The sequence below is a fragment of the Xyrauchen texanus genome, chromosome 1, assembly GCF_025860055.1.
Source record: "Xyrauchen texanus isolate HMW12.3.18 chromosome 1, RBS_HiC_50CHRs, whole genome shotgun sequence".
Classification (NCBI taxonomy): domain Eukaryota; kingdom Metazoa; phylum Chordata; class Actinopteri; order Cypriniformes; family Catostomidae; genus Xyrauchen; species Xyrauchen texanus.
In genome coordinates this window covers 20636578-20664353 of record NC_068276.1, presented here as the reverse complement: position 1 = coordinate 20664353, position 27776 = coordinate 20636578, and the positions used below count along the sequence as shown (strand labels likewise).

Sequence of the window (27776 nt, the reverse complement as noted above, 5' to 3'; positions counted from 1 at the left end):
TTATAACCGAATATTTAAATCATCCACATAATTATCATTTCCACTGTGTGCAGTCTCCTGAGTTAAAATATTATTATAATATTATTTAGTAAATAAAGAATTCTTCAGCTTAATGGCAAAATTCTGTATACATATAAATAAAGAGTGTATTTTAAAATGTATCTGTTTGTTTTGCCTCTCTATTTGTTATTATGATATTTTAATCAAGTAATGATTTGTCAAAAAGTAATTTAATACATTCAGCATGAAATAAAACATTGCAGGAGTGAATGAAGCAGTAAATTGTCTCTCTCTCGTCCGCTCATGCTCATGTTTTCTCTGTAATAATTACTAGAAATATTTCCAAACCTCTCTTCTTGTTGACAAATTCATCCAGATCAGACAAGTGCCCTTAAAGGGATAGTTCACCCCAAAAGTTTATTTCTCATTATTTACTCACCCTCATGCCATCACAGATGTGTATGACTTTCTTTCATCTGCTGAATACAAATGAAAATTCTTAGAAGAATTTCTCAACTCTTTTGGTCTATATAATATTGAAAGTGAATGGGTGCCAACAATTTAAAGCAAAAAAAAAAATCACATAAGTCAGCATAAAAGTAATCCATAAGACTCTAGTGGTTAAATCAGTATCCTCAGAAGCAATGTGATGGGTATGGATGAAAAACAGATCACCTTCACATTCTTCTTCTTTTGTTTTTGGTCATTCACATTCTTCTCTGCATATCACCCCTTGCTGGGCAGGGAGAAGAATGTCTAGCAAAAAATGACTAATATTGATCTGTTTCTCACCAACACCTACCATATCACTTTTGAAGATATTGATTGAACAACTTAATGATTACATTTATGCTGCCTATATATCACCTCAGTCACCATTCACTTTCATAGTATATAGAATTTTTTTTTTACTGAAAGTAAACAGTGACTCAGGCTAACATTCTGTCTAATATCTACTTAATGTGTTGCATGGAAGAAAGTCATACGGGTTTGGAAAAACATGATGGTGAATGAATTTCCATTAATAATAATAATAAAAATAATTCTGTAATACAAGTTAAATGTGTGTTATGTAATGGAATATAGGGGAGTAAATGTCTATTTTACATGTGAAAGTAATGAGTAACTCACTAATTGAGTATTATATTAATTGGATACTTTCTTACTCTTAAGTAATTATTTATGTTAGTACTTTTACTTCTACTTGAGTAATTCCTTTTTTAAAATAATAATAATAAATAAAAATACTCTACCCACCTCTGAATGCTATGCTTCACTCTGGTACAACCATAAAATATCTATTTGGAAAAACCAGTATGCTGAAAAGGATAGAACAGTTCTGGAATTCATACAATTGGTGATTTATTTCATCATGTGGTCTTAATAGCAATTTCAGACTTACTCAAATTATAACCTCAGGAATAAAGGAAACTTTTGGAAATATTAAATTAGAGATTGTTTAACCACTAGATATATCGTGAATGATCATGATAATCAGAAATGTACATTTGACAGGCTTCCTCCTGAATGTCATAAAGCAGCAGTTTGTTACAGAAATGTTAATGGGATCTTTAGGAATCCCTGCAGCAATCTTAGACTTGTAAGGCAGACAGATCTTGATTGTGATGTAGAGGAGGGATTGTGGTGACAAATGGTTACAAATAGGGTGGTACATAAGAGATGCAAGAGGAAAGTTTACTCAGTACAAAACCTTGCACATGTATTATCTGACTCCTGAAAAGCTGTGCAGAATGGTTCTGAGAAAAAGTGAGGAATGTTGGAAGGGGTGTACAGAAAAAGGGACATACAGTGCATTCAAAAAGTATTCAGACCCCTTAATTTTTTCACATTTTGTTATGTTACAGCCTTATGCTAAAAGGCTTTAAATGATTGTTTTTTCACATCAATCTACACTCCATACCCCTTAATGACAAAGCAAAATGAGATTTTTGATAAATTTGAAAACTGAAATGTCACATTGACATACGTATTCAGACCCTTTGCTTTGACACTGGAAATTAAACTCAGATGCCTCCCATTTCTCTGGATCATCTTTGACATTTTTCTACACATTGATTGGAGTCCACCTGTGGCACATTTTATTGATTGGACATGATTTGGAAACAAACACACCTGCCTATATAAGGTCTCACAGCTGAAAATGCATATCAGTGCAGAAACCAAGCCAAGAGGTCAAAGGAACTGACTGCAGAGCTCACAGACCGGATTGCGTTGAGGCACAGATCTGGGGAAGGCTACAAACAAATTTCGGCTGCACTGAAGTTTCCTAAGAGCACAGTGGATTCCATGATTTTTAAATTGAAGAAGTTTGGAAAAACCAGGAGTCTTCCTAGAGCGGAAAAATCAGGGGAGGAGGGCCTTGTTAAAAGAGGTGTCAAAGAACCCAATGGTCACTCTGGTTGAGCTCCAGAGATCATGTGTGGAAATGGGAGAGACTTGTAGAGGGACAACCATCACTGCAACACTCCACCGATCTAGGCTTTATGGCAGAGTGGCCAGAAGGAAGCCTGTCCTCAGTGCAAGACACATGAAAGCCTGCTTGGAATTTGTAAAAAAAAAAAAAAAAAAGCATCTAAAGGACTCTCAGACTGTGAGAAACAAGATTTTCTGTTCTGATGAAATGAAGATTGAACTTTTTGGCCTCAATTCCAAGCGTCATGTCAGGAGGAATCCAGACACTGCTCATCACCTGTGCAATACCATCACAACGGTGAACCATGGTGTAGCATCATGCTGTGGGGGTGTTTTTCAGTGGCAATCAATGGTAGAAAGGAAAAAGTATAGCACAAGATTTTGAACATGACTACAATTTGTACATTGTATTTTTGTGTGTGTGCTTTGTTTTCTGTTCCCTATCTGTCACTCACTCGACATTGTGTCAGTGAGTTGACACTAGGGGTCGCTCCTGCGGAGCCCAGACATCTCTGATCTTGAGAAAAGGCCAATGAAAATTGACGAGTGGAATTGCCATTCCCCCGGACATACGGGTATAAAAGGAGTGACGCTGCAATCACACATCAGATATCTTCTTCGGAGCCGAGAGAGAGCAAGTCACAGAGCTGAATTCCTCTACCACCTCAATTCATCTCTTCAAACTGTTGGATCTACCGCACTTTCCAGCGGTTCTCCCCCTCGCACACTACGTTGTACATGCCCCTGGGTGCTTCATCAGCAGAGAAAAAAATCCACGGAGTGAATAAATTTGTTTATATATATTTATATCCCTATATACATATATACATATATATATATATATATATATATATATATATATATATATATATATATATATATAAACACAAATAAAAGAGTGATATTTCTCTAAAAGAGTGGCGCAAATGAGAAGTGTCTTTTTCAAGATGTCTTTCCGTTGTGTGTATTTTCTGGTTGCGGTCGATGTCTCTCCCCATCTGATGGCCACGTTTGCTGCCTCTCATGTCTGGGTGCCACCCACGCAAAGATGGCGTTCGTGGATGGTTCATGCCCTCACTGCGAGGGCATGACCATGGCTATGTTGCTGTCGCGGCTTGCCCTCATAAGAGCGTAAGCCACCCCAGCGGCTCCCTGACTCGGTCCTTCTACCTACGGGTATGAGGCATGGTCGGTTAGCACTGGGGGTCATATGGGGATATCAGTGGGAGCCTCTTCGCCGGGCAATCCCCCACGGACCTACTACTCCCCGTCACGCTCTTGTGCTCCTACCAAGTGCTGGAGCGAGGTTTCACGACGATGACATTTTGATCGCGGTATCGGAGGGCGGGTTCGGTGCGGTGGCTCAGTCTGACGCGGAGCTGACAGCCATGCTTGCCCGGGCAGCCACAAGTTTCGGGTTGGAGTGGAACCCTCCGCGACCCCCCCCCCGGGGCCAAAACGCAATGCTCCGCCCCAGTTCCTTTCTTCCCAGAGGTGCATGATGAGCTCATGCGCTCGTGGCTGGCACCTTTCACTGCCCGCACGCGCCACCTCTGCCTTGCATTCCATGGCACTCCTGCAAGTGCACCAAGCCAAGGCACTCAGAGAACTGCACGAGGGTAGTCCTGACCCGGGTCTAATGCAGGAGCTGCGCACGGCGACCGACTTCGCCCTCCGGGAAACGAAGGTCACGGCACCCCCCACCTCACGGCCGGCCGCCAAGAACCCCAAGAAGGCTTCAAATCACCCCTGATACAGACAGCCCAGGGACTCAGGAAACTGCACTACGGGAGCTGGTAAGCAGACCACTCCCTCCCCGCTGGAGGAGCGGGTGGAGAATCCTTATTTTCTTGTGAATTTCATTTTGCCGGTACCTACATTTTCAAAAAAAAGCAGTTTCGTCAGCCCCTTGGCTCTATTTCCAGTCTCCCTGTCCGTCGATATCACGACCGCCAGCTACCGGTTCTCTTTGGCAGGTACAGCGCCCTGGAACCGGACTTCCCGCTTCCACGCTTTTGTGTGCTCTCAGGGACCTGGTGCTCAGGCACCTCAGCCGCTTGGGGCTTCAGGTCAACTGGGAAAAGAGCAAGCTCATCCCGGTTCAGAGCATCTCTTTTCTTGGTATGGAGTTGGACTCGGTCTCAATGACGGCGTACCTCACCAACGAGCATGTGCAGTCCGTGCTGAGCTGTTTGCATGTGTTCAGACTGAACGTATGCAAACAGCTCAGCTCCCACTGCAAATCCTTTCAGAGGCTCCTGATGCATATGGCATCCTCAGCGATGGTCACGCCGCTTGGGTTGATGCATATGAGACCACTTCAGCACTGGCTACAGTTCCGAGTCGAGAGACAAGCATGGCGCCATGGCAAACACCACGTCCTTGTCACGCAGGCTTATGGCCGCCTTTTCAGCCCCTGGTCAGACCTAGTATTCCTATGGGCAGGAGTTCACCAAGGCCAGGTCCCCAGGCACGTCATGGTCACGACAGATGCCTCCCAACGGAGCTGGGGCGCTGTATGCAGCAGGCACTCAGTCGCCGGCCCTTGGACTGGTCCGCGACTGCGTTGGCACATCAACTGCCTCGAGTTGCTGGCTGTACTACTTGCTATGAGGAGGCTATTTCCGTTGATCCGGGGCAAGCATGTGTTGTTCTGGATGGACAACACAGCTACGGTAGTGTATATGAACCGCCAAGGCGGCTTTATGCTTTCGCCGTATGTCACAACTCGCCCGCCGTCTCCTCCTTTGGAGTCAGCATCGGTTCAAGTCGTTGTGAGCCACTCATATCCCAGGCTACCTCAACAGCACAGCAGACACGCTGTCACAGCAGGTTGTGGCCAGGGGAGAGTGGAGGCTCCACCCTCATGCGGTCCAGCTGATCTGGAGTCGATTCGGCCAAGCACAGGTAGACTTCCCCAGAATCCTCCCATTGCCCACTGTGGTACTTTCTGTCCGAGGCTGCCCTCAGCACAGATGCCTTGGCACACAGCTGGCCCCTGGGGCTACGCAAGTATGCGTTTCCCCCAGTGATCCTACTTGCACAGACGTTGTGCAAAGCCAGGGAGGACGCAGAGCAGGTCCTCTTAGTGGCCCCTTACTGGCCCTTCTGGATTTGGTTCTCGGACCTCATGCTCCTCGCGACCGGACTTCTGGAATCTCCATGTCTGGCCCTTGGACGGGACACGGAAGACTTAAGTGGCTTACCACCTGTGGTGGTAAACACGATCAATCAGGTGAGGGCCCCCTCAAGGAGGCGCCTTTACAGCCTGAAGTGGTGTCTGTTTGTTCAGTGGTGTTCTTCCCAAGGTGAAGACCCCCAGAGGTGCACAGTCATATCAATGCTTTCCTTTCTGCAGGAAAAGTTGGAGGGACGGCTGTCCCCCTCCACCTTGAAAGTGTATGTTGCCGCCATATCGGCACATCACGATGCAGTGGACGGTAAGTATGCAGGGAAGCACGATTTGATCATCAGGTTCCTAGGAGGCGCGAGGAGGTTAAACCCCTCAGGCCGCGCCTCGTGCCCTCATGGGACCTCTCCGTGGTCCTTCGGGGAGCTCCCTTCGAGCCCCTTGAGTCAGCAGAGCTAAAGGCGCTCTCTCTGAAGACCGCCCTCCTGACGGCGCTCACCTCCATAACGAGGGTAGGGGACCTGCAGGCATTCTCTGTCAGCGAACTGTGCCTAGAGTTCGGTCCGGCGTACTCTAACGTCATCCTGAGACCCTGACCGGGCTACGTGCCCAAGGTTCCCATGACTCCTTTCAGGGATCAGGTGATGAATCTGCAAGCGCTGTCCCAGGAGGAGGCAGACCCAGACTTGGCGTTGCTGTGTCCGGTGCGTGCTCTTCGCATCTATTTGGATCGCACGCAGAGCTTTAGAAGCTCTGAGCAGATCTTTGTCTGCTTCAGCGGACAGTGGAAGGGAAGCGCTGTCGCCAAACAGAGGATCGCCCACTGGGTCGTTGATGCCATCACTATGGCATACCACGCCCAGCACGTGCCGCCCCCTGCTGGCCTGCGAGCCCACCCTACCAGGGGTGTTGCGGCCTCTTGGGCCTTGTCCCATGGCGCCTCGCTAGCAGACATATGTAGAGCCGAGGGCTGGGCAACACCTAACAATTTTGCAAGGTTCTATCACCTCAGGGTTGAGCCAGTTTCGTCCCGTGTTTTATCAGGTGACACAAACAGGTACGTTCGGGTCAGCTGGCTGGGTGTATCGCTTGTACATAGCGCCTTTCCCCTCCTTTGAGGCGAAGACGTGCGCTCTTTCCCCAGTTGCGTTCGCAAGAAGTGTGAACCATGGACGTTCTTCCTCCCTAGCCTAGCGGCCGTCAGTCTTCGGAGAGACTCGCTGCTGCCCCAGTACAGGCGTCAACAGCTGATTTTTGGGAGTATTCAGCATAATGGTGTGCATGTAAAAGGGCTCAATGATAAATGTGGGCTCTCTAATTCCCTTTTCCTTCAACATGGCAATGAGGGAACCCCTCTCAGATCCTCTCTCAGAACAGCTTTTAAGATAAGCCAGCTTTCCCAGTGCCTTAAAAGTCAAACTATAATTTAACTGACTATAAAATTATGTAACCTGCCCACAGACAACAACAGTGCCTTGTCAACATCATTGTCTTTGTTTACAAGTCTTACTTATAGTTTGATATTAGTTTAAGAGTTCACATATTTTAACCTCCAAAGACAGACAAAAATAGGAAAGAGATGTGTAACAGCGCAACACGTTGCATCAGACATGCTACTGGTTTAGAAAGCTGACTAAAATGGGAGCCATCCAGTTTTGTTTGCATTAGCCTAAAGACCTTTGCATAGCAAACACACATTTTTAAATCAAAACAATGGACTCATACGAAGCCATTTAAAACTCAAGTGAATATTCGCACGGTGACAAAGCAATTGTTATTTTTCCCCCGCCACGTTATTAAATAAATGTGTCCATTTGGGGCACGAGTTCATTCATCAGACCATAATTAACCAACAGTGGCTTTGAATGCTTTTTAATAGTGTGCAGAATGCAGCTTTTGTGTTGTGCAGCTCTGGTGGAAGACAGTGGTTGGTCTTCAGATGATACAGCTTATTTCTCCATGTCCATGAGTTAACGAAACCAAACATAAAATACACGAGACACACTCATGCACAGTGCAGCATGGCTCTGTAACTAACAACTATTTCTCCAGTGTGGTTCTGTTCACAGCACAGGTTGCGGTTGTGAGACCTGAAAATTAGCAGGTGTCAGTTACATTTATAGAATGCGGTTGTCACTCTCGTACATAAACAAACTGTGTGTGAACGTTACCGTATTAAGCACTCAAAACAGGTCTGACAACTGTATTCTGCTGCTGTGTTAACGTGGCCATGCGGTGTTCTAATACAGTCAGAGCTCTAGGGGGGTCCTTACAATGATAACCCACCCACCATCTAGCTAATAATTGTAATCTTTGTAATAACAGACTGATAGTATCTTTACTTTCACCCTACCCCACTTTATCTTTATCTCCTTTATCTTGAGTTTCTCTTACAAAACAACAGGGTTGTTTGTACATGTTTACCTGACCACAAACACCACATTCATACTTACCTGATTCAGCTGAGATTTTGTTCTGGAGATCCCCAACGCTTGAAATAATTTCTCTGCTAAGTTGTCTCTCAGAATTGGCACTCAGCAACTCTAATGGATCAATAGCATTAATGCTGGGAAAGATGATGGTATCGTGGTAGAAAACAGATCAGGGCGGCAGAAAAATATTTGATAGCCGCTAAAGCATGAGACTGTGTACCTCATTTACACATGACGCACAGATGCACACATGATTCCCAAGAGTCCATAAGTGAATACCTACCAAAACTTCACAGAATAATTTTATACAATAATATACTATAATTTTTTTCTATATAAATTGGTCACCGTGGCTAAGATGTATAGTGTATTTTTGAGTTATAAATAAGATGTAGATCCTCAATAATTGTTGATATAAGCCAATTAAACTGTTTTCTCTGATCATCACCGTGCATAAGTATGGCTTATGTATTTAAAGTTATTGAGGGAGAACTGTTGGTCACAGGCACAGCAAATAGACTAAGATATTTCTCAACATTGCATCCATGTGATAACTTTACAAGTGTTTGATAGTAAGCTAGCATGTAGTGTTAGATAAAACTTAACAGCAAAACTGTGCACATATTAACTGCGTTCATATTAATTAACCTCTAGCAATGGTTTAGTTCTAAGATAAAATATTATTTAATGTTAGTAATTTAGAAGTTCCAACAATCATATATCTTACAATTATTGTGAGATGAAAATGACAATTTACTCTGCCAGTGTCAGTCTGTCATCATCTGTAAGTGCCTTCAGAATACTCAGATATGTATTGAATTTTATGACAATTTCTGTAAAAAGTCTCATTTTGGATTATTTATTAAACTGATAATGGACTGTTGCGTTGTGTCACCGCAAACATTTAAAAAAAAAAAACTTTCTAGTTTTCTAGTTTTGATTAAACAGCAGGGGACTGCCCAGGTTACATTATTTTGGCCTTGTGAGAGGTCCCTTAACTCTTATCGGGGGGCCAGGACCCCCCAAACCCTCCCTCAACTCGAACACTGATCACAGGCCCCTGAATCAAATTGTGTCGAACTCACATCGCAGCAAGCATTGAGGTAACAGCAAACATCGGGTCGCTGGCTAGAGAATCGATATAAGATTGTATCATGACAAAACTTGAGATTTACACCCCTAATGTGTATTTCATTTGCATCAAATGTCTTCTAAATCTGAAACATATTTTCTCATATGGGTTCTCTTAACATGTCAATTATATTGCTACATCAATGCCTTCCATTCCTTGAAAAAACTCTCTGATCTTATGTGGATTGTCTTCATAATGTATTCCATCTTGCTGCATTGTTTGCCTTTGCATTTAATCTTGCATGAGTTCTCTTATTCATAATTTCATATAATACAGTATATTGCAGCATCTTTGCATCACTTTTTTTAATAAACAACATTACAGCTCTTACGTGTTTTTCTTCGCCAAGTAAATGAATAATATTAATACTATTACTGTGAGTTGCAGTGCACTATGTATGTCTTTGTATAAGAAAAAAGTGGTGGTTTCTCCACAAAATTATGTAATCGTTATTGCTGTGCTATCATTTAGTTGTTAACATCTGTGCTGCAGTTTGCAGTATTAAAGTATCTATTAATGGGACAGGGTAGAGAAATATGTTTTCTTTTTTCGATCTGCTCCATATCAATCTCTTAAACATATACTGAAACTGTATTTTCCCAAAGTGAAAACATAATCACTCTAATGCTTTTCTGTGATGTTATTCTCATCACCCTATCTGACTCCATCCTTGTCCCTCTTTCGCTGTCTCTCACTCTGATCCACAAAAATATTCCTCCAGACAGTAATGAGTTTGAACAAGCCATGCCACTCCATTATAAACCTCAAATCTCAGCCTCTTTTTCAACTCTTTTTGGTATGATACACTGCAGCTCAAAACCCGACTCACACACAGATTAAACTGACTGAATCAACCTCTAAGGTCAGATGGTTGTTTCTTATGAAAGTCTCATGCCAGCTCAATCACGATGTCTGCCCCCCCCCACACACACACACACATGCACACACACACCTTTAGACATTGTAAATGAAATGAGGAGAGCGAAATCCATCATTGTCAAATCCACTGCAGTGAAAATAATCTTTATGTCAGTTTGTGTGTGTGTGTGTGGGGTGCAGGATTTTGTGATTTACGAGGACTTTTTTTTAGGTTACAAACTGGTAATTACTTGGGTATTATGCTATAAATGTGGTTTATGAGGACATTTCTAGTGTCCCCATAATTCAAATCGCTTAAAAAAATAACATACTAAACTATGTTTTATGAAAATCTAAAAATGCAGAAAGTTTTTTGTGAGGGTCAGGTTTAGGGTTAGACTCTATAGTTATTATGTCATTATAATCATTATGTTTATGGAGAGGCCTCATTAGGATAGCTGCACCAACGTGTGTGGGGGTGTGTGTGTGTGTGTGTGTGTAAGTGTAGGCATTCCTGAGTGTATGATGCACACATAAATGAATGCATACACACATAAATTAATGCTTTCATGCTCATACACTCTATGAGCGTGAAAGCATTTATTTACGTGTGTATGAGAATGTGTGCATATGCATGTAGGTAAATGTACGCATTCACACATTCCAACAGTTGATGATATTTTGCTCTGACAGCTTGCTGGTAATGGCCATCACAGACTTTCTGCTTATGTCAACAAGCAGATATGCAGCATTCCTCCACTCCATCTTTATCTATTCAATCAGTGTGTGTGTGTGTGTGTGTGTGTGTGTGTGTGTGTGTGTGTGTGTGTGTGTGTGTGTGTGTGTGTGTGTCGGTGTATCTTTCTCCTGTGGTTGAAAAAAGCCAAAACCCAAGAAGCCCATGGGTACAACACAAAAAGTTTGCTATTATTATGTATATGTACAGTGGGGTCCAAAGGGCCACAATGAAAATCTGCATTTTACCTGGACACAAACAAAGTTTTAGCATTTTGTTTAAAAGTTTAAACAAGTAAAAGTTGATACAGTAAATGAGAAATAAATATCAAAGATTCTGCACTCTTTCTTTAGACTGTCACTAATAATTTTAAGCAATTTTGTGACATTTACAATGTTAATTCCTTCCATTCTCAAATTATACTGGGATATGCATGGTCATGCATTTAGATCAGGTTTTGCACAATTTTGTGAAGTGCATGCTGTCATTAACCCAAAAGAGGGGTATACCAAATAAATTCTGTTAACTTTTCACTAAAATTGCTGATCTAATTTGTAATGTCTCTTTGTATTTTGAATGCATACTTACGTTTATGATGCTTTTACTGTGTGAGGTTTGTGTGAGCGCATGTGTCTATATGTATGCCGGTGTGTTCTCTCTCTCGCCTCTAAATTGCCTTTTTCCAATGCTCTCTTTGCTCGAAGGGTCTGCAGGCTGCTGAAATGATCAATATCTCTCTCTGCTAATCAATATTGTCGTCTTCTCTCAAACTGACAAATGCAAGCTCATTATGTGCACTATCTACAGCTGACATCAAGTGATGATCATTTAAAGCTAGGACATCTTCCATAATCAATACAGAAGGGAGTCTGAGAGAGTTTGCCTAACCCACTCGGTCCATAGATTAGCATGACAGAGTGTAAACAATGCATCCTGAAAGAACCCCCCATGATTGGGGAGAGGTGAATTTGTGGCCCCCTCTATCGAATGCAAGAGCCAGAAATACTCTGAAGTAGACAGCTCAGTTGCTAAGAGGCGGCTGGACTGGAAAATGATATGAATTCTGCCACATGCAGTATTTCTGTGGGCTTCTAAGCAAAGCAATGCCAAACAAGCTTCTGTCTCTCGCAATAGCTATAAAGCCATTAAGTCTTGCCACCTATGGCACTTTCCTTTTCTAACTTTGCTGGTACAATCCACAATTAAATTCATGTAAAATCTCCACACTAAATCAACCTTCTTTTCTTTATATATATATATATATATATATATATATATATATATATATATATATATATATATATATATATATATATATAAAGCAGTTAAGGGTATCATCTGTTGAGTTTTGAGACCAATTAAATATGTTATTTAACCAGAGTAGATTATGTTTATGCCATTTATATAATGAGCCGTGTTATTTGGAGGAGAAGGGCTGCCTTGCACAAGTGAAAAGCCCCTGGGTCTTAATGGAAAATGCCACTTCGGATGTTACATCATGGTTAAAGTGGCATTTAGCAATGCAAAACTTGATAGGAAATAAAAAACTTCCTAGTGGGATGCATTATGTTAAAGTTTGTATCCCATTTACATTATTATACTCATTAGGACGTAGTTCCTCATAGGTCTATGGACAAACATAAAATACTTTAGTAACATCTACCCACAATGCAGTGATGATGTCAACCAGAGTGAATGTGAATTGTGTGCTTACCATACAGGATGTTAATGAGCGAGATGGGCATGACCAAGATGCCCACCAGCATGTCCGCCACTGCGAGTGAGCGCAGGAAGAAGTTTGTTGCATTCTGCAGTTTTTTTTCCAGCGAAACAGCCAAAATAACCAAGATATTCCCTCCTATCGTCAAGAAGATAATCACCAGTATCAACAGGGCTGGCCAGTTCTTTTCCTTCATCTCCTCCCTTTCCACCCAATGAGGCGAGGATGAAGAGGAGGAGGATGCAGAGAGATTGAAGCTGTAGTCAGTCCCAAAGAAGCTCTGGTTCAGACTCACGGTGGTATTACCAGGCCAGACCATCCAGTTGACGAGGTCTAGGGAGGATGTCGTAGAACCGATCCCACCCAGAACTGGCCCGCCAGGTGCCCCCATAATCTGAGTGTGGCTCCCTTTCTCTCTCCTTTATCCCCACTGTATCAGTCTGAACTCTTTCCAGTCATGGCCATTGATGGCCACTTATAAAAAAAGAATTTTGGAAATTGTGTACAAAAAGGGTGAAGCAATCCACTCAAAATGCTATGTGAAGGAGAAATCTTCTCTGTAAAGGATATCCACAACATTTCCTGTTTCTAGTTTGAGCCTCGGGATCTTGTTCACAGAGACCATATCTGAAAAACACAGATATTGACAGAATGATGAATACAAAAATATATACTTTGAGGTTACAGACACACAGAACTATAACTGTATCACTGACAGAAGCTAGGATGAAATAACAGTAGTAATCAGAGCCCCACAATATAAAGGGCTGTAATGAACAGTGTTGTCACATTAGGTTATGTATACAGGGTGACTGACAAGCACATTTGATTCAGCTTTCAGAATTCATTTTCAGTTGTCACAGTTAGGATATCGCCATCATAATATTGAAGGAGACACAGACGATCAGTTAAGATCCATCTCTTTTGGAAACAAGTGGCGCCCTGCCCTCAGGGTAATAGAGGCTAATTGAGTTTCCAAGTTAAAATTATACGCTATGATCCAGGTCACTGCTAACCTTCACATCACTACAATGGCCTACTGAGAGCCATAATTGACAAAATCTGAGGTTACTCCTCATTAAATTAGCAGGTCTTAAAAACTTAAGACACCTGTCAAAGGTAATGTGATGTAATGTTATTATTATTGTGATGGACAAGTGGATAATTGTCACCACGTACAGCCAGTCACTTTGCGCTTGAACCGAATGGCATGTCTAATAAGCTTCAGTAATTGCAGTGCTCACCCTATCAGTTAGCCTGTGCATTAAAGTGGCCGAGACTGATGGCATGTTATGTGCGTGGGAATAACAAGCACTTACAGTGTTCTGTGGGCCACATCAAACCATACATGCTTTAATTAAGAGAACACAACCAAAAGTGAACAGGGCCGAAAATAGGGCTACGAGATTAATCTCGCCCTAACATGCTGACATGCTAAGTACGGCTGAGCGTTCACAGGCTGTATATAGAGGTAGGAAGGCATCAAAGCACATCAGAATCCAATGTTAGTGTCACATACTAACAAGGGTGTCATTTACTGGTGGAACGGGTGGACACTTTTTGCCTTTGGTAATTTTGTCCCCATCACTTTTTGAAATAGCATTCGAAAGGAAAGTATTTAATGAGGAAGAAATTTCTTCAGTTCTTAAGTAGGAGTTTCCATTTAGTTTGTGTGAATTATAATAATTAACAATTCAACACTGGAGTTTTTATAATGAGTACTATTTGCAGCTGTTATCAGTGATGTTGACTGACAGCTGGCAATGTTCTCATGCACCAATTCGTGTGCTCAACCTGCTCTGCTGTAGAGCAGCTTGCGCTCCTTTACTGTTAAATTGCAAAGCAAAATGCAAACAGAAGTGTCCCCACTAAGGGCAGAGCATGTGGATGCCTCCCCTGGCAACATGATCACACTGGAAGTTGGCATGCTGTTTCCGAAATGTCCAGTACCCTAGGTTCGGCAACAGTATGCCGACTCACTGACATGCTCTATCTCCCATCGGACATATTTAGAAAGGATCAACAACCATTCGTGGCACGACTGTTAGCATATTGCGTCAGTTGCATGGGAAACCACATTTCAATCCCCATTCAAACGAAGAAGTAATCACGTTTATATAAAGAAAAACAAGCGTGATAAGGAGGTTGAATTTTTATCCCTAACAATTCATTTTTTTGTCTCTACTAATGGTTAGGGTTAGATTTGGGTTTTTGGCTGGGGGGGTAGATTAAATAACATTTCTCTTCACTGATTTAAAAAAAAATATTTTTACAACTGGCTTCTGGCGACCTCTCCTGGATATAAATGGATGTCACACTAGTTTATATGCTCTGAACCACTTTAACCTCTGGAGGCAGTGTTTTCAAATTCGGTCAGTGTATACCGATTTTGTCTAAAGAAAAATTGGCACGCACTTGCCGAATTTTATGTTAGATCAGGCTGCTCCTGGCAGGGGCATAGGGCTGCTAGGATCACCGTGGCAACTGCCCAACAGTGGTGGTGGAGTGCCACAGGCGGTGAAGTGCATGTGAACGTAACATCTTATTAAACCTAGGAAAACCTGAAATAAATTAGTGAAATAATAGCATGCAATCAGTACAGTGAAGTATTAGATCCTCTGAGACTGTTCTGTCATTCTTTATGCTAAAGGTATCGATTATTTATGTTTTTAAAGACTTTTCATTGTTATGGCACTGGATTTCATAAGGTTTTATGCACCTTGTTCATGTTAAGCTGTAAATTCACTTCATTCTGTGCAGATGTAAGTGGCGATATTATATTTATGTAGTTAATATAACATATTAATGTAATTTATAGAGGATGCATTTGAAAAAAGGTGAGTAACCCACCAAGCGCTTCAGTTTAACATGTTCAGCTCTTTATTTATCGCAGCTCAGATGCCCCATCTCCTCAAAATACTATGACTGGATCATTTGACAAAGTTATATTAAACAAGGCTTTTCTGCTTCTAAAACATTGTCAGCGCATTCTTGCAGTGTTATGTATTATAATTTTTTTTATTATAATGCATGAATTTGTTATCAAGAATGACTATTTCTTAAAACAGTAAAAGATTATTTTACATTATCTGCACATAACCTAATTAATATTCATGAGTTTCGCCACTTCGTGACATCATCTAACCCCAAATTGTCCCAAACACTTTTTAAAACAAAATGACGGCCATGCATTCTAAGATGCTTTAATCTGGTCAGTTTTTGAAGGCTTAAATGCTTTGATTACCCAAAAACCTGTTTGTGTGTGATTCAATGGTTGGTTGAAAGAATAAAAATGCCATCTGAAGGAGTTGTTGAAAGCAGTAATTAGTTTAAAAATGTCCCAATTTTTTAATTTATGACTCCATTTTCTACTTAGCATTGTAATTGCTAAATATTTGCTTGTTTATGTCTAAGCTCACTTGAAATTGTTTTAGAACATTACAGATGGTGTTATGGCACCCTGTAACAGGACTGGAAACCGAGAACTGGTTCTTATTTAGAACTTACTGCTTTAAAAAAATAAATAAATTCTGGAACCAAATGATTTTCAGGACTTTCGGTTATTTTAACGGATCTTGAAAAAACATTGTTCTGCCAATGCGGATGCAACGCCAAGATAAAATACTCTGACATTGTTTCCTGCACTACAATTTCACTGCAGTGCTGCCAAGAATCTACTCTTCTGAGTCTACACTGCCAAATGAATGACTCTTATCTTTTTAGCACGTTCTTTTTAGGAAAAAAAAAAAAAAACTTTGTTCTCTCATGTCAGACTCTAAATGAACCAAAACCAAAAACTGTGCTATATGTACATAAGGCTTGTAAGTCTTCAATCAGTGTATTTGATCCAGTGCATACTGGATGGTTGTTGCTATGACAATGTGTAAAGGTACACAGTTTTCAAAATCCAAAACCGAATAGTTAAATCCTTACTTGAAAAGATTTCTGAAACCAGCATCCTCACGAGGGGCCTCCATATGCAAAACACTACATGTGAAGTCATTGACTGACCGTGTAGTGAGGAATTAAGCCGGCTGCCTTAGCTTTAAAACACAGCCTAGTATGCTGCATTAGGATTTTGAAACCTTTTCCCTCTCCTCCATGACTGAAAGGTCAATGGGGTTATAACATAAATGAGTATGAGATTATCAGATTTTTTTCTCCATGAAATGAAAATATTGATTGGTTTCCTCTTGCAGTTTGTTACAAGTAAAGTGAAAGAAGAACAAAACTAATCTAAGTAAATCAAGGTGACTCAAAATAAATTTCTCTCATAACTGCAGAGATTGCCTCTTATAAACAGAAAATGTGAGTTATGCAGAGAAACATGTCACAACCTGACCTGGTTTCCCTCTACAAAGCGAAGAAATAGGTTTATTCACTGCAGGAAACAGCAGTTTTCTGATATGCAGACATGTTTCCCAGCTTCTGAAGAGAGAATAAAATTGCAATGTTCCTCATACGCAGCAGTCTCCTCAGTAGTTCACCTTCTCTCTGGAGATCAGAGATAGCGCAAACACCAGCAAAAAGTAAAATGGCCCTACAATAAATAAATCACCTTATACTCAACCCCCACCACCACAAACACACAAACAAACACAAGACACATAAGAGCATCCTGAATGAAAGAATATACAGGAATAAGTGAAGTGCATAAAACCCACAAGACTTCAAATTGGCAGTCTTGTAAAATCTTATAAAAGAATAAAGGATCCTGGATGACTGGGTGCAGAGGAATAATGAACACCATGGGCTGCATTATGGCTTCAACAGATGAAGAAACAATGGACAGTATTAAGGGCCTTTAAAACGTTAAGTAGAAATCTGTGTAATATCAGAAACATTGTTCACCCACATGTGTGAACGCAATACCTTCTAACTATGCAAGCATGATTTCACATAACGCGTCTTGCAAAATATTTCAGAATGCAATTTATAACAAGTACATTTAATGCAAATATGCATTGCATTCTCAGCATTGCCACAAGGGGCACTATAGCCGCCATGGCTTTACCTGCCTTCTTCTATGGCCAGTTTTTTAGGCCTGTTTGAAGACAAACCTGGCATCCGAATTTGCATATTTCCCTACTAAATAGCATGCCAAAGAGAAGGGTGTCCAAATCCTCAGTATTCATAATTATTCAATAAAGGCAAAAAATATTCAGACAAACTTGTATTCGGAAGTGAGCATACAGTGTACTATTTGAGAAGATATCATATTCAAATGACAGAACACGGCAGAGGACTGCGAGTCAGGCAGCACCTTTTTAACTAAGTCCTATTTATACCAAGAAAGTTGTTCCTTGAGTTTAAATTTGACAAAATCAGAGTAGATTATTTTCGCAATTTTTGCTACTAGAGTATACCATCATAGATTCGGGTCATGGGACAATGTCCACATTCCAAGATGAAGTACCTTATGTCCGGGAATGTACTCTACTAGTCACCTGCATTCTTAAAGAATGTACATATTAGAACGTTCGGACACAGCTAAACTTGCTGATTAAGTTAGATCTCTTGATAATGACTACTTGTCTCCACTCCGTTTGAACAGAACAGTAATTGAAAATGCTTGGCAAAAAAGCAGTTGAAAATAAAGCAGTTTCTCTAAACTCTGACAAAGACATTGTTAAAAAAAAAAAAAGATGGCTACAACTTTGGGACAGATTTGTCCACACTAATGGCATAAACATTTGAAGGTAACTCTATCCCTCTTTAAAGTACTGGGGCTTGTTACAGCAATATGCAAGAATGCTAAGTAACGGGACCATATGCCTGCAATGTATTGGCCAAACATTCATGTCTGTGTTTCTGTACATGCAAAGAGCAATTCTTTTTCTTTCACTGTATGTGTCCCTGAACCTGATCTAAACTAGAGCTGATGTGCAAAAGAGGCAAAAAGCAGTAAGCTTATTAGAGAGGACAGTGAAGTATGAACTCAGGTAAATTATGCTGATTATGACTCTAAATGTCACCTAATGAGAATCCTAATCTTGGTCTCTCTCACTATCTCTCTCTCTCTCTCTCTCTCTCTCTCTCTCTCTCTCTCTCTCTCTCTCTCTCTATTTTTCCCTTCAGACACATTCTTTCCCTTCATCTTCTATTAATGAAGTGGATGAGAGTGCACTCACACAAACTAAGTGAGATTCTGCATTCCAACAATGGGTAATTAGCCTGAACAGAAACCAATCAAGAAACTGTAAATTGGGTTAAGTTAGCATGAAATAGAAAGGCTAAAGTAAACAGTGACAAATGCACATTTCAGCAATTCAAGCATTTGATCTTGTAATGACCAGTGTTCAGCTAGAAGTTGAAGACAGGGTTGGCATTTGGGTTCAGGTAAGGCTATCTCATCCTAATCATCCTGCAATGTATTGGCCAAACATTCATGTCTGTGTTTCTGTACATGCGAAGAGCAGTTCTTTTTCTTTCACTGTATGTGTCCCTGAACCTGATCTAAACTAGAGCTGATGTGCAAAAGAGGCAAAAAGCAGTAAGCTTATGTGATGTGTATGACTTTCTTTCTTCTGCTGAACACAAACAAAGATTTTCAGAAAAATATCTCAGCTCTTTTGGTCTATCAATATGATAGATGTGGGCGAGAAACAGATAAATATTTAAGTCCTTTTTCTATAATTTCTCCTCAATGCCCCGTAGGTGGCGATATGCACGAAGAATGCAAATAGCCAAAAACAAAAGAAGAAGAATGTGGAAGTGAAAGTGAATGTGGAGATTTATAATATAAAAGGACTTAAAAATGAATCTGTTTCTCACCCACACATATCACTTCTGAAGATATGGATTTAACCACTGAAGTCTTATGGAGTACTTTTATGCTGCCTTCATGTGCTTTTGGAGCTTCAAAGTTCTGGACACCACTTGCATTGAATGGACCAGCAGAGATATCCTTCTAAAAATCTTGTTTGTGCTTTGTAGAAAAAAGAAAGTCATACACATTTGGGATAGCATGAGTGTGAGTAAATGATGATGTAATTAAAATGTTTGGTTGATCTACGGTATCACTTTAAATTAATAAAAATAGCCATATGAATAGCCATTAGAATTGGATATCTACTTAAGTATTGGAATTGGAAAGTGAATTACTGAAAAGCTTTCGTATAATGGGAATTCTGGGAAGAAAACTTTCTGGAGTGGACAGAGTTTTTTTCCTTCCACCAAAAACCACCAACACTTTTTACTTCCTGACAGGAATGTTAAATGTTCTCCTAAGCCAAATCTAAGTTTGAGTGTGTGGGTAAATAAGGATAAGAAATACATGCTGAGTAGTTAATTAGTCTTGGTGCTGTCGACAGAGATCAGCAGAGACAAATAAAGGGTAAGCTAGAGTAAGGCATTGCGGGACAAAGATTAGATTGAGTGACTCATACAGCATCATGTAAGTAAAGGAATCTTTGTGAATGTGTGTAGAATAATAACTCTAATATTAAGCTTCCCCTTGCTTTGTATGGTAATATAAATCAAATGTACAATGAGGAAAGCTGGAGCAGCCACATGCTTGTGGTCTGGCACAAATAAGCTAAACAGACTTACACAGATCCCCAGAGAACCCCAAAAACACAATGGGCAGGGACTAAATATATGCATATCCAGATCTCTGCGTGTACTTGCAAAAAGAACCCCAATCGTGCTCACGCAGAGAAAAGACTCTCTCAAATCTCTTAATTTATTGTTCTGTTTAACTCAGCATTGAATTTCATAGCTGAGAATAATATTCTTATCCACAGAGCCGAATTGTGGCATATAGATTAAGAATGTCATCAACAGGCTTGAACAGACATTTGCTCAAAGCCATTGAATTCAGCACTTTAATTGAACAGAAAATAATTTCCAGTCTCAATATATCCTGGTAGGGAACATTGTAGCATAAGAACTGAAAATTCATTTTTGTGGAAGTCATTGGATTCATATTTCAAGGGGGCTACAATATGAATTGCATCTCAAAACACTTGAAAAAGACAAAATCAAACAATAAACAGCTGAAGCCAAACTGCTCCACTTACAGTTGCCCTTTACAATTTCTGTTCAGCTCTCTTCTCTTAGCTCGCTGTTTGCTGGTGAAATAGTTACTTTGTGAGAGAATCAGTAAAGGCCTTCTTAACACAACAACAAATACTTACTCTATCAATGTAAATATATGTACATACAGATATAGATATTGTTAAAAAAAATGCATTATCACAGTCGAATTTTGTCTCTTTGTAATGATACCCTGATTGATCTCTAGCACCGCTAGTGTAACATTTTTACATCATTTTACATCAACAATCTGCTCTTTCAAGTTCAGAAAGCCATTCATATCAGTCCATTTCTCCTGTTCTTCATCAGGAGAAGGTCAGGCAGCTAATAACTCAGCTAATGTAGGAGGTTTCTTACAGGAGCTGTAGCTGTACAAAAGATTGTCATCATTTTCAAAAAGTCTTCTATGGCCGTATTACTGAAACATTCTAACTTTAGAATCCTAAAGTACCTTATCTGTTAGCAACCATAGCAATTTCATTTAGGATGCATATAAGTGCTCATTAACTAACTAAGTTATGATGACTAAGATCTAAAAGGAATATTCCGGGTTCAATACAATTTGGCCACGTTCACACAGCTCAGCAATTTACAAGAGTGACAAAGATACACCTATGAGTAAATAAGGTTGTCATTCCCAAATACTGACTGTATAAATGCCGCCTTTAAGCGCAATTGACAGCATTTGTGGCATAATATTTTTTACCACAAAAATTCATTTTGACTTACCCCTCCATTTATTTACAAAAAGACAAACTCTAGGTCACAGTGATGCACTCACAATGGAAGTGAATTGAGGCCAATTTTTGAATATTAAAATAATCACTGTTTCAAAAGTGTAGGCACAAGACACAAACTATAAGCATGTTAACATGAATTATGTGGGATACAATCACGTACTAACCTTTTCTGTATAAAGTTAGAGCCAATTTTACAACTTGACGATGTAATGTCATCAAAACCTAAAACCCTAAAATAACTGTAAAAATGAAAATTTAAACAACATTACAGCTCAAATAACACATGAGTTTTAACAGAAGAATTAATGAAAGTGTTTTTATAAAATGATAAGTTTCACATTTCGACCCACCAAAAATTGGCCCCATTCACTTCCATTGTAAGTGCCTCACTGTAACCTTGATTTTTGCTTTAAAGGAGGGACGATTCAAAATGAATGTTTGTGGTAATCTGCATTATGCAACAAATGCTGTTGATTGAGCTTAACTTGTATTAAGTCTGTGCAGGATGTGGCCTCCAGAGGGTCTTTTTCCCCTGAAAGAATAGGATCAGGAAAGGCCACATTCTCCGACGCATTTCATAGTGTTAAGATAGCCCCAGCCACTTTACACTCTATGTGAGAGACATAGAGAGAGAAAAGGCAGCGGCTGACGGGCTTGCTCCCATGCTGGTCATGTAGCACCTGTTCCCCCCTCAGGGGTGCTGGGAACCTAAGGTCTGTATATGACACCTTTTCTGGGGGCGTTGTTCTAGCACACAGCAGCTTGCTTGCACCTGTGTCAGCAGTTCACATAACACGGGCTGGTGCATGGCTCTTTTGAATGGGACCCCTTATGTCACTTCATTCAACACAACTTCGAGTGAGTGACAGAAGGGGAACGTCATGGTTACTGTTGTAACCTCTGTTCCCTGAGGGAGGGAACGAAACGTTGTGTCCCTTCTGCCACGACAGTAGACCTACCACTGTAAACGGCTGTACCTTATTCTCGGCTCCTCAGTGCAAAAATCTGACTGACAGACACACGCCCGCTTCCCTTTATACCTGTATAACCGGGGGCGGGACATGCAAATTCTGTCTGCCAATTTCTCATTGGACTTTTCTCAAGTTCAGAGGCATGCATGGCTCCCAAGGAAGACCCCTTGTGTCACTTCATTCGATGCAATGTCTCGTTCCCTCCCTCACGGAACGGAGGTTACAACAGTAACTGTGACGTTATGCAGGTATCCAGGGAGACATCATATTCTTTTTAATCTTTCATACATTTCAATTTCAATCTCACCTCCGCATTTCAGGAACAGTTGGTGAAGTGCTCTAGTGCTCTATGCCCTTGACTGAACACATCACAGTAATTTCAGACACCCCCCTCTCCCATCCCTTTTCTCCTTCCATCAAACAGAGAAACACATTTTGCGTCTTCTGTGGGGACAGCACTCTCTTTCGTCCTTTAATTTTTTCATGATTTTACTCAATTTATCTGCCAGCCTGTTTATATAACACATATTTATCTCAAAATAGCAAACACACACATACTTTGGCAAGAACATTATTGGTTGACAGAGTCTTTTGGACTACGTGGGTTATTGTTCCTCTCATCTCAGTTTCATTAACACATCTTCATCCAGTAATCGTATCTGCACTCCCAGAGTTAGTTTTTACATCATGCACAAACATGTACTATATACCCTTCTGAAGCTGCTCCACCTGCCTCTCTATCCTCTTAGGCTCCCATCAATCAGCACTTCTGATAATTGTAACTCTCGTTTGCAAGTGACATTCGGATAAACAAACTTGTGGCCATGATACTTACATTTTTTGTTCTGGGTGATCAGTAATCTGTTTCTAGTGCTTCAGAATAACAAAACACGACCAAAGACAAATAACCTAACAACTTCACTTGTCCAAAAATTAGCACTTTAATTCCTTCACTTCCTCCCTGTGACCCCCAGCTCAGTGATGAAGTGATGCATTCGACTATACTTCGTTGTCTTTTCCACAAAGCTAATTCAATGACACTTGAGCTGCTTGGATCTTCAAGGGCAATCAGTGAAGCATCATCACTCTGAGCACTACAGTGGCCTCTACAGCGAGGTTTAACAGGAGGAGTAATCTGGGTTAATGTTAATGCAACACTTTTTGAAGTATCAGTGGTCTTGAGGGAGATGAGGAACCCTATGAATGGCTTCTACCTTTCTGATACGCATTTCCCCACATGCGGTGGTGACGTCACTCTGCTTACTTTTAATATATAATTTACCATCTATAAATGTAATGAATGTTAACAAATTATTCATCTTTTAAAATGTCTAAGTGTTCAACATTGATATCTGATCGCTTTCACACAACAGCAATGCTCCAGAAACAGCAATTGAGTTATTTGTGCCAGGAGTACAAATGAAAACATGCAATATCAAAATGGGACTTCATACCTTTGTTTTGAAAACGCGATCGTCAGATGAATCCTGTTCCCAACACTTGGGTCAATTGTCCATGGCAAGCGTTCATTGAAAAACATCCAATAGCACATTTTGTCCAAACAAGTGATATATTCTCCATTGTTTACATGAGATCTCGCCTGAAATAATTACCTTTCGTCATCGTTCTTCAACAAACGCAATCTGAGCGTAGGCCATGTGTGTGGGCCATGCTTAAAACAAGACATAAGGCCCTTTCTCATGATTTGGATCAATGTTCATCAATGAAATTCTATGGAGCAATTCATCAAGCTAAAATATTAACCTTGCGCGGGTCAAGTGTTGTAACACGATGCTGAACCTTGACTGTATTTGCTGCTGAAAAAAAACCTGAAACCAGACTAAGCTAATTTGCTGGTCTCCGAGCCTGGTCTGTTATGCTAGCTTTAGAGGCATTTTGGGAGGCTAGAACAGCTCAAAGGAATAGTTCACCCAAAATGGAAATTCTGATTTCATTTTAGAATTTTCACCAAAAAATCCATTATATACTCACTTTAACCTTGTGCGACCCCGTGTCCTCCTGCGTGGACATTGTATTTTGTCTTCACTATATGCTATACATCATTTTATTTTATTTAAACTGACTTATTTCAGTTCAGAACACTCAGCAAAGGGTTATCCTGCATTCCATTTGTCTCGGATGTCAGAGCTCTAAGTTATTTTCCAAGTTCAGAGACCGGAACTGACAAATGGAATATCCCCTGATGTTGGAATTCCTACTTGGATACTCGGAAGAACTCAGAGGACCCCGAGTTCAGAAGAGCAAAGGCTGCGAAGAGCATTGACTGTAAGTATGCTGTGGGTTAAAAGTTATTTTATTTAGCACTTTTGTCTTTTTTATATCCAATTTAGTAAGTCATATACACAGTACTGTATTCCCATTGCCTATAGGCATGTTGCTACAATCCTGTTATGCATGAATTACAGCGTAATATGTTGTTTATAAACTGGTACAGCTAAAATTGACTAGGTCGCTGCTGCTAACAACACCAATGGTCGCTGCTGCTACAAGAACAGTGGTTGATGTTGCTACAACAACACTGCCTAACGTTACAAACCGAGCAGAAATGTGAACAGGAAATTGTAATGTAAAACACATTAAAAAAGTTTTTGTTGTTAGACTATTGTTTTGTTATCAATTTCAATGGAGCCAAGGGCTATACAAAGGGAGGCTACTAGCTTACACAGCTTTATTAACAAATCTAAAGGTCTAATAATGTATTGAGCATTTTGGTTAAGTCAAGGGCTAATTTACTCCTGTTATCATGATTTAACAAGTTATCCATAACGTTAATATAACTTTGCTTCCTAGAAAAGCCCTCTGGTTAGAGACCATTAATTTGGAATATAATAAAGTTTTGTGATCGTGTACTAAAATGTATGTTACACATAAACCCTGTTAGGCAAATTTATATCCATCTTTTTTCCAACTTGTCCTGTTGTGTGTAAATGGAATGCATCCAGCTCTGATTTCTTGTTTTTTTTTTAACGGATAGGACATCGATCCAAGTCCCGAGCTCTGACTTCGAGACAAATGTCAAGTCGTGTGTTAAAACAAAATGGCGCCGATCTCAACAGAGTTTGTCTTTGGGACAAATGCCAACAAAACTACATCTGGTAAGAAACCTAATTAAGTTTTTACATAATATCCAGTTGAATCATAGACTAGAGTCTGTAGTTTCATTAAATATGCCATTTTGAAAATGTGAGCGATTTATGGCGAAACGGCTCGCTTTTAAACACATTGACCACTGACGTGGTCTATAGGCCTTTTTATACTGAAAATCCTATATTTACTGTATTCTTTCACATTGAGAATTTTTATTTTGCTTTCAGTGGCTTTATAGACAATTTTAAGAACGTGAACAAAAACAAAGGATCTAGAACAGTGCAGATGTATTTACAGATCCTTTCAGCAAATTCTCTTTTTCAAGGTAAGATAGTCCACTCAGCGGCCTTTTTTGGAATGTTCTTGGGCAGTTTTTGGCAGCATGTAAACAAGTGACATGGAGGTGCAGCTCCTATCTACTTGAACTGAGAAAGACCAAAGTCTTAAAAACAGTTAGTCAATATTATGACAAAAGAACATATTTCAAATAAGCAGTAAAATCTGACAACACTGTGCGGCCTCACTCGAGCGGCCTGGCTTCCCTGGGCCTTGGCACTTGAGGGGAATAGTGGCCGGGTTCAGGGGTGTGGGTCCGGTGACGCATCTAACTTGCACCAGGCCCTCATGCTCCATTCCTGGACCTGTAAAGAAGGCAACAGGTAGAGACCAGTCTCCTGAGGAGAGGTGTGCTCTGTGTTTAAAGGCAGCGGTGACGAGGCTCTTCACTGGGATCATGTGACTGAAAGCAGACCATTGGCTGCCGTTGGGCATTTTAGTTTCTCCCATTAATTTTAATAGAAGTGGCCCATCTTTTCTAAATAGTCTCTGTTCCCTATCTGTCACTCACTCAACATTGTGTCGATGTAGTGACACTAGGGGTTGCTCTTGGGAGCCCAAAACACCTCTGATCTTTGAGAAAAGTTCAATGGGATTGGCGAGTGGAATTTGAATGACACTCCCCGGACATACAGGTATAAAAGGAGCTAGCTCGCAACCACTCATTCAGATTTTTTCATCGGAGCCAAGCTGTTGATTCACAAAGAGCTGAATTCCAATGCCAGTCCATTCACCTCACTAAGAAGCATATGCTGTTGGATATACGGCGCATTTCAGCGGCTTTCTCTCCCTCTGCACGATCGATGCAGAGTACGGCCCTGGCCGATGCGAGTATATATTCTTTCAAATAAAAGAGTATATTTCCTCTAATAGAGCATGCACTGACTGATAGCGTCTTTTTAAAGATGCCTTTCCATTAGTGTGTAATCCCTGATTGCGGTTGCTATCTCTCAGCTTCTGACGGCCATAATGGCTGCCTCACATGCCTGGGCCATAATCACATTGAGGCAGCATTTGTGGATGGTTCATGTTCTCATTGCTAGAACATGACCATGGCAACGCTGTGGTCGCGGCATTCCTTCTAGCAGGGGAAAGCCACTCCAGCTGCCCCCGTGCCGGGCCATCTACCTACTTGTACGAGGCTGGGTCAGGTCACACTGGAGGTGATTTGGGGACTCCAATGGGTGTAGCTCCGCTGGGTAACCCCCTGCAGACTGCCCATTCCCCAGCATGCTCGTATACACTGGTCGAGTTCTGGGAAGAGACAGGCTGCCTCAGTGAAGGGCGAGAATGCTTCCGTGATGGTGGGCCATCTGCAGAAGGACACGATACAGCCTGTTCCTCCAGCTGAGATCAAGAAAGGTATCTACAGCCCTTACTTCATCATCCCAAAGAAAGGCGGTAGGTTGTGGCCAATCTTGGACCTGCAAGTACAAGATGCTGATGCGGAAACACATTTTTGCGTGTGTCCAGCATCAAGATTGGTTCGCGGCTGTAGACCTGAAGGACGCATACTTCCAAGTCTCGGTTCAACCTTGACACAGATCCATCCTACTGTTTGCCTTCGAGGGCCGTGTGTATCAGTACAAGGTCCTCCCCTTCAGTTGGCTCCTATTTCCTCACGTCTTCATGAAAGTCGCAGAGGCAGCCCTTGCCCCATTGAGAGAAGCGGGTGTTCGCATCCGCAACTACCTCGATGACTGGCTGATTCTAGCTCACTCTTGAGATTTTTTGTGTGCACACAGGGACCTAGTGCTCGAGCAATTCAGGCGGTTGGGGCTTCGGGTCAATTGAGAAAAGAGAAAGCTCTCCCCGGTTCAGAGCATCTCTTTTCTCTGGAGTTTTCATGATAGCGTGCCTCATGAGCGAGTCCACGCAGCCGGTGCTGAACTGCCTGAAGTTATTCAGGCGGAGTACTGCGGTCCAACTGAAACAGATTCAGAGGCTCCTGTGGCAAATTACATCCTCGGGTTGATGCAAATGTGACCACTCAAACACTGGCTTCAGACGCGAGTCACGAGATGGCATGGCAGCATGGCACACATCATGTGGCCATCACACTGATCTGCCGCCACTTCTTCAGCCCTTGGACAGACCTTGCATTATTACGGGCAGGTGTTCCCTTACAGCAAGTGTCCAGGCG

General features: G+C 41.1%; 1 protein-coding gene across 2 annotated transcripts in view; it reads right to left on the bottom strand.

Annotated features, from left to right (window-relative positions):
• Nucleotides 1-27776, bottom strand: part of LOC127647531 (5-hydroxytryptamine receptor 2C-like) — a 166378-nt gene that overhangs the window by 13847 nt on the left and 124755 nt on the right. For both annotated transcript variants that reach the window (XM_052131808.1, XM_052131817.1), the window contains one exon: nt 12436-13068. In XM_052131808.1, coding sequence (XP_051987768.1) covers nt 12436-12832 — 397 coding nt within the window. In that variant the 5' untranslated portion in view covers nt 12833-13068. The remainder of the gene's footprint in view (nt 1-12435; nt 13069-27776) is intronic.